General features: G+C 50.9%; 1 protein-coding gene across 2 annotated transcripts in view; it reads left to right on the top strand.

Annotated features, from left to right (window-relative positions):
* The window catches only part of CUNH1orf106 (chromosome unknown C1orf106 homolog), a 20,347-nt gene extending 13,444 nt beyond the window's left edge, over nucleotides 1-6,903 (top strand). For both annotated transcript variants that reach the window (XM_003792294.1, XM_012806627.1), the window contains exons 6-10: nucleotides 966-1,019; nucleotides 1,846-2,056; nucleotides 2,340-2,513; nucleotides 4,716-5,400; nucleotides 6,811-6,903. In XM_003792294.1, coding sequence (XP_003792342.1) covers nucleotides 966-1,019; nucleotides 1,846-2,056; nucleotides 2,340-2,513; nucleotides 4,716-5,400; nucleotides 6,811-6,903 — 1,217 coding nt within the window. The remainder of the gene's footprint in view (nucleotides 1-965; nucleotides 1,020-1,845; nucleotides 2,057-2,339; nucleotides 2,514-4,715; nucleotides 5,401-6,810) is intronic.
* The last annotated feature ends 340 nt before the right edge of the window (nucleotides 6,904-7,243 follow it).

The following is a 7,243-nucleotide window of genomic DNA, read 5'->3' as shown; positions in this document are numbered from 1 at the left end:
GCCTCCCAAGTAGCTGGGATCACAGGCGCCCGCCACAATGCCTGGCTGGTTTTTTTGGTTGCAGCCATCATTGTTGTTTGGCAGGCCCGTGCTGGATTTGAACCCGCCACCTTAAGTGTATGTGGCTGGCGCCTTAGCCGCTCGAGCCATAGGCACTGAGCCTAAAGTACTATATTTAGAAAAGTATTAGCGCAGAAGAAATATTAGCAGTTATTACTTTTTCCTCATCTTTCTTCTCAAACACAGTTGAAAATGCTTTGTGAATTCCATCCAGGTCACCTCAGGCTTATTTTCAAGATTTGAAGGCTTAAGTATGTTTAAGGGCAATGGTAAAAATAAATCCCCTCTGATTTCCTGGGTGACAACTGTTCCTGGACCATGCAGAAATGTCAGGCTCCATTTCCTTCAGGTGACTTGCCATATCACCAGGTGAAGGACTTTCCCTAGGGCTAGCTGGCCTGACCCTAACTTAAACTGGGCTCACAACCCCACAGCTCAAATTCCTACCTCATTCTGCTCTTGTTGGTAGTGCAGGAGTTCTCAGATTTAATGAGTGGAATTATATCTGTGATGTTGGAAGACTATAGAGAAGTTGGTGAAATTCTTTTCATCCCAAGGGCCTTCCACAGTGGCTCTTTGCCTTTCCCTCCCTCCCACTACCAGAAAGTCCTGGTTTGGGGGGTTTGTTTTTTAGATAGGTAGGGAAACAGATTTAGAGTATTGAAATCATTTGTTCAAGACTGCATAGCTAATGACAGGCAGGATTAACTTCCTGAGTTCTGGGTTTTTTTAACTTCCAGTAATAAATTCATACCCAGTCTAGTATTTAGCATACAGTGGATATTTCTTGATATGTCTGCTATCCATGGAGAAGGATCAGGCCTGGGATGCTCAGCACTGCTGGTTACTCAGGTCTATGAGTTAATCTCTCACTTCCTTCTCTTCTTTCCCCTTTGCCTTTCCAGAGCTCAGTGCCTCTGATGACAGCTCCCTGTCAGATGGGCTACTCCTGGAGGAAGGTGAGCGAGATGGTTTGGGGACTCCTATGGAAGCTGGGCTCTCACTTCAAGATCTTGGGGCTTTGGTAGAGTCTGTTAGCGAGGACTTCAATGGGGGAGTGGAGATTTTAGTGAGCTAGTGCAGGCGAGGGTGGCGAGCTTAGGGTCCCCACTTAAACCTGATGTCCGTTTCCATGTGCCTCTGCACCTGCTCATTTGGGGGTGGGGCATGCTGATCACCTCCCATTCTAGACGCTCACCATTTTGACAGGGAATAGGTGAACTCCAGCAGAGCCTATCAACCTCAGGTGTCCTCCGTAACCCTGGGGCTTCATTTCAAGATGATATGGTCAGAGCTAAAGATTAATCTGCTAACAATTATTGCCCTTTTTGAAAAGAAGGGAACACTGGGGGAGGGAACAGGCATCTATAGATTGAGAATTCTGTTTACAAATTCTTGGTCAAGGTGGACCAAGAAGACAGCGCAGTTCTGCCCAGGGCAGTCCCCAGGTCAGTAAGGAAACAGAGCACATAGGCTTGGCAGAAACAAGAAAAGTAGGCAAGCAAAAGGACAACTGCAGACACGGCACCAGGAGCAAAGGTTAGAAAGCAGAGTGGTATGAGCCAATCTCAGGAGGCTTCTTGCGGGAGGAAGGTATAAAGTTGGGCTACGAGGGAAGGCGTACGGAGAAGTAAACATTGAGCATCTGGGGCTGAAGCCATGGCCTGGAGCAGTCGGACCAGCCAGCCATGGGAGGGAGAGCAAGACACGGGCTGTGGTTTGTGAGGTTCTTGCTGGGCCGGTTCCCCAGCCTCTGCCCTTACCAAGTTTCTTTTACCCCTGTAGAGGAATCTCAAGTGCCAAAACCTCCTCCAGAGTCCCCGGCCCCACCTTCCCGGCCTCTCCCACCCCAAAGCCTTGAGGGGCTACAGCCAGCAGGACCTGAGACTGAGGGCCCAGAGCGGGCCCCGATCCAGAACAGCCCCTGGAAGGAGACCAGCCTGGACCACCCCTACGAGAAGCCCAGGAAATCTTCTGAGCCCTGTAGCGAGTCCAGGTCAGGATGGGGGAAGGGAGGACCAAGGGAGGGAACTATGTTGGGGAGGCCGCAGGTGGGGGGCAGATGGAAAGGGAGAGGTGGGGGATCACTTACGCAGCTGTGTGATGGTGGAGGTGTGAACTCTGGCAGCTCTCCAAGGATTGGGGCCCCATCCTTGGGGGCTCCTTCCAATATAGTCCCCATATGGGGGGCCCCCTTCCACTATAGTCCCAATCTCTGCCCTTCTTGAGCCCCTGAATGGAGGCATTCTATTGCTAACCTGTCTCCAATTCCTTTGCAGCAGCCCTGCCACCACACCACAAGATGGGCCCAGTACCTCCAACCTGTGGCTGCTAGAGCCTGCCCCCTACCAAATGGTTCCCATCCGTGGTGTTCCTGGCCAGCGGCAGGGCCGAACCAGTGCCCCGGCAACACCTGAGATGCAGGGGAGGAGGGGCCAGTCACAGTCTCTGAGGTAAGAGACAGTCCACCTCTGAGATGCAAGGGTATCCCCCCATCCAGAGCTTACTGCTGGAAGATAATAGCTTCTTGAGTACAGGTGGGACATCCCTGGGTGACACATGGCTAGTGTGCCTTAGCTTCTCTTAGAAGCCCTTCTTGGGGCAGCTCTTAAAAGAGGTTGCACCACAATCAGCAAAGTCAAAGGCCATCTGTGAAGCAAGTTATTTTCTTCCAAAGGCTGCAATTTTGTCTTTTTGTATAACTTGATTCATCAAGTTTTTTCTCTTTGCCATCTTTTCTCGTGCTAGTAGGTTAGGTTGGTCACTAATAATGGGCAATTCACTTTTTCATTTGACATGGTCAATTCTCATTATTTGTGGTTGTTACATTTTCTGTAAAATTGTCTCAAGCATTAAATTAGCAAATACTGGCTGAGTGTGGTGGTTCACTCATAAGCTTGCACTCTGGGAGGCTGAGGCAGGTGGATTGCTTGAGCTCAGGAGTTCGAGACCAGCCTTAGCCAGAGTGAGACCCCATCTCTACTAAAAATAGAAAAATTAACTGGGGGTTATGGCAGGTCCCTGAATTCCCAGCTACTCAGGAGGCTGAGGCAAGAGGATTGCTAAAGCCCAAGAGTTTGAGATTGCTATGAGCTATAATGCCACGGCACTCTATCCAGGGTAACAGACAAATTAAATAAACAAATAAATAAATTAGCAAATACTTAATCATTGCCCCTAGAAAAAATACAAGGTTCTGAGGCAGGAGACTCACTTGAGCCCGGGAATTGGAGGTTGCTGTGAGCTGTGATGCCACGGCACTCTACCCAGGGGGATAGCTTGAGGCTCTGTCTCAAAAAGAAAAAATACAAGGTTAAATTCCTGGGTGTCTTTGGTCACAACATTTTTCATCAACTGATCAACATAGAACCTTGGTTTATATGAGTTTCTGTTAAAAGACACTGTGTTTAATACATATTATTGATTCTCTAACATTGAGCTCATAGCCAATGGTAACTCATGCCTGGATGAATCTTATCTAACAGGCATTATTTTCTATCTGAGGCACATCACAGCCCTCTCTTAGTTAGAAACACTAGACAGCATTTCAGTACTAAGTTTCAGACTGTTTTAAACAGCAAAATCACCAACCAAAAGCAAAAAATATAAAAACACTAAATAAATATACCACAAAGAGAACACATGTTTGTGATCTCAAAGCTGAAGCAAGAAAGCAGAGCCAGGCCTTGTTTGACCTCAGCTGGGCATGTGGGCTTTTCGTCACTCAATTTTTTTTGTTGTCCTGTGAGTGTTTGAGAATGACCATGAAAGCCCAGGGTATATTGATTTGGAAATTATAAATAAATTTTGAGTAGGCAAATTCACAGACACTAAATCTGCAAATAATGAGAATTGACTGTATGATACTTTCCTAGTCACCTGCTACTGGGTAATAGTGGCTGAGTTATGACAGGCAGTATCGGCCACACCATGGCACCATCAAAGCATTGCCGAATTCTTCTGTCAGCTGCTTAAAGTTGTTGATCAGGCAGCACCGGGCTGAGAGCAGCTTGGGCAACTGCTCTCAAGTAAAGCAATGAATGTTATATTTTACGTGCTACCAGGATCATTTTATAAACCATGCCTCTGTACAAATTTAGAAAAATGTAGGCACAACCCTAAACCTAGGGGCAGTAGCAGCATGAGGGCTGGATTTCCACCTCCTGGTTCTGGGCTAGTGAGCTGCCCTATGTACCCAGCGACAGCCTTTACACATTCAAGTTAGAGGCTGCAATGGTTAGAGAGCTGGCCCTGTGTACTGGGGCTGGTGGGTTTCAATCCGGTTGGGCTGGGCCTGCTAATCAATAACAACAAAAAAACCCACGTTCAAGTTAGATACCCACAGTGTCTGCCTGAAGGGATTCTGCAGATGAAATGCCACTAGACATAGTGTACCTAAACTGGCTAAAAATGCACGACATTGTGTAGTATACTTTACGGTAACCAGGAGCACCATGAATAAGTAGGAACAGTTTGCACGCAAAGAGGGAATGTGTTGTAGACACATTCTGGAGCAGCAGCGGGGTGTGGAGGATGCTGGTTTGCTTTGGGAGGTTTGGCCTAAGACCTGTGCCATGCCCCGGCCTTGAGGTGGAATGTCCACCTCACCTCTTTTAACCTCATCCCCCACACTCTGTCTCTCTGTCTCTGTTCAGGGTGGAGTCCTTCCGGGCAGGACCAGAGGGCAGAGGTCGCAGCGCCTTTCCCCGCCGCCGCCCCACTCACTACACGGTGACAGTACCAGACTCCTGCTTCTCTACGACCAAGCCCCCGCTGCCGCCCGCTGCCTGCCACTCCTGCTCGGAAGACAGCGGTTCTGACGTCTCCAGCATCTCCCACCCCACCTCTCCAGGCAGCAGCAGCCCGGACATCTCTTTCCTACGGCCTCTGTCCCCACCAGAGCCCCCTCGCCACCGTGGGGCGTGGGGCCCGGCTGGCAGCAGAGAGCTGGCCGTCCACTACCCCAAGCTGCTGCTGCCTCCTGGCTATTTCCCGGCAGGGCGGTATGTGATGGTGGCTGAGAGCCACCTGCCGCCTGGCGAGTGGGAGCTGTGCCGCGCCGCCCTGGGTCCACCCTACGTGGAGGAGGGCGCCCCCCTGCGCTACCAGCGCCTGGTGCCCTCACACAGCCGCATCGTGCGAACGCCCTCGCTGAAGGACAGCCCCGCCGGCCGGGCCCTCAGCAAGGCGGCGGTCTCGGAGGAGCTCAAGTGGTGGCACGAGCGGGCACGCCTCCGCAGCGCCCGCCCCCATTCGCTGGACCGCCAAGGGGCTTTCCGGGTCCGGAGCCTGCCTCCTGGTAGAGAGAGCTATGGCAGAGCTCTGGGGCCTCGAACACAGGTGCGGCTGCTCGGAAGGGACCCCAGGGCCAGGCAGGAAGGGTGTCTCACTGGAGAAGGGTTGCAGTTCTAGCAGGTCCAGGACGAGAGAGGCATCAGACCAGCAGCCTGGTGGCCGGGTGATCCCCACCTGGGGAAGAATGGACAAAAAAAATCATTTTCTCTTGGCTTTGGAAGGCATTCCTGAGTTCCCTGGGGCGCCTCCTAATTTTGCCCCTTGTCTAGCTCAAGAGCATGTACCTGGTGGAGATGATCCTCGCAGATAGCTGAGGCTTTTTCCCCTAATGACTCCACAGATGATTTACAAAGCAGATAAAACTTCATAATCTAAAGTCTAATCCAAATTACCACACACACACCCCGACCCGATTTCCTGACTTGAGGGCCCAGGACAGAGGCAGAGTCTGGAAATGTATTTGGAGAAGCCAGAACTTGTAATTAAGGGTCCATCAACTTCCTCCCTTGATAGCCCTGCCCAGCTCTAAGCTGAGAAGCGGGGTGGGATGACAGTTAAGAGGTGGACCCTCAGCTAGACTACCAGGTTCAAAGCTCACTCTGTCACTTAATTTCTGTGATTAGGTAAATTGCATAACCTCTTTGAGTCTGCTTGCTCTGGAAAATGAAAGTAGCAAAATACTTATGTCATAGGGCTGAAAAGAGACTGAAATGGTTAGAGCAATGTCTGGTAACCACTAGATAAGTGATATTATTACCATGTGGGGCCCCCATAGGCCAGGAACCAGGTTGGTGGTAGCACATAGGATAGAGCACCCTGATATGGATAGGGGTGGCAGCCTTGGTTTCTTTGGATCCAGTTTCTTCGGATCCAGTTTCTTCTTTCTGGAAGTGGGGATAACACACATGAATCCTTTCTTTATTCTTTCTCCCTGGTACGGAGGGATGTGCAGGGGATGTGCTCCAAAAGTTACTAACAGGCTGCTCCTTTGAGACCCCAGATTCTGAGCAGGCCCAGCTGCATGTCCCTCCCCCACCCACAGTTCTTGCCAGCTGCAGCTGGCATCCCAGGCCTGGCAGCACCCTGGCCCCAGTCCCAGGCCACACCCTTCAGCTGAAGTGCTTTTTCCTTCCTGCGAGCTTAGACTTGTCCTTGGCCAGGCCCAGCCCATCCCAACCTGACAGGGAGGGTGATGAAAGTGAGCCCAGGAAAAGTGGGGGAGGTGGAGGTCAGGGTGCTTGTCATACCCCAAAGGAACTTGGAGTGGAAAATGGATAAAGGGTGGTGCCTCCTGGGGGGAAAGAGCTTCCTGGGGAGGCAGAGGGGCTGAGTGCCAGGGCTGTGCTGCTGCCACTGCTTAGTGTCCCAAAGGGGTGAGGATGGTGTAATTTGGCTTACTGTTCTGACATTTCTACCTAGTTTGCTCATCCACATCTTTCTTCCTGACCCTGGCAGGTACCTGCAGTGTGTGTGCTCCGGAGATCACCTGAAGGGGCCCCTGTGCAAGTCTTTGTACCTGAGAATGGAGAGATCATCAGCCAGGTGTAACCCAGGCCAAGTGTAACTGTGCACCAAATGCTTCGCCCCCCCCCCCCGGAAAAGACTTTCATAGTGGGGCTGGGCTGACCCCCACCCCACTCCTGAGTGCCTTGTTCAGCTCCCCACCCCCATCGCAGGTCGATGACTTGGAGCTGAAACTTTTTTTAACACAAGTTTTTCAGAAGCCCCGACTTGAGGATTTATATTTGTCATTTGTCCTCAAGATCCCTGTAATATGATTATGTGTTGTCTCCCGGAGTATGGCCTACTGGACTAAGGCCTTATCCGTCTGACTGACAGTGTTTGTCTCCTTGTGCAACATACATGGCAGGGGATGCTCAACGCGAAG

The sequence above is a fragment of the Otolemur garnettii genome, unplaced genomic scaffold, assembly GCF_000181295.1.
Source record: "Otolemur garnettii isolate 467f Iridium unplaced genomic scaffold, OtoGar3 scaffold00055, whole genome shotgun sequence".
NCBI classification, from domain to species: domain Eukaryota; kingdom Metazoa; phylum Chordata; class Mammalia; order Primates; family Galagidae; genus Otolemur; species Otolemur garnettii.
The sequence above is the reverse complement of the archived record's forward strand: the minus strand, read 5'-3'. Positions and strand labels throughout refer to the sequence as shown.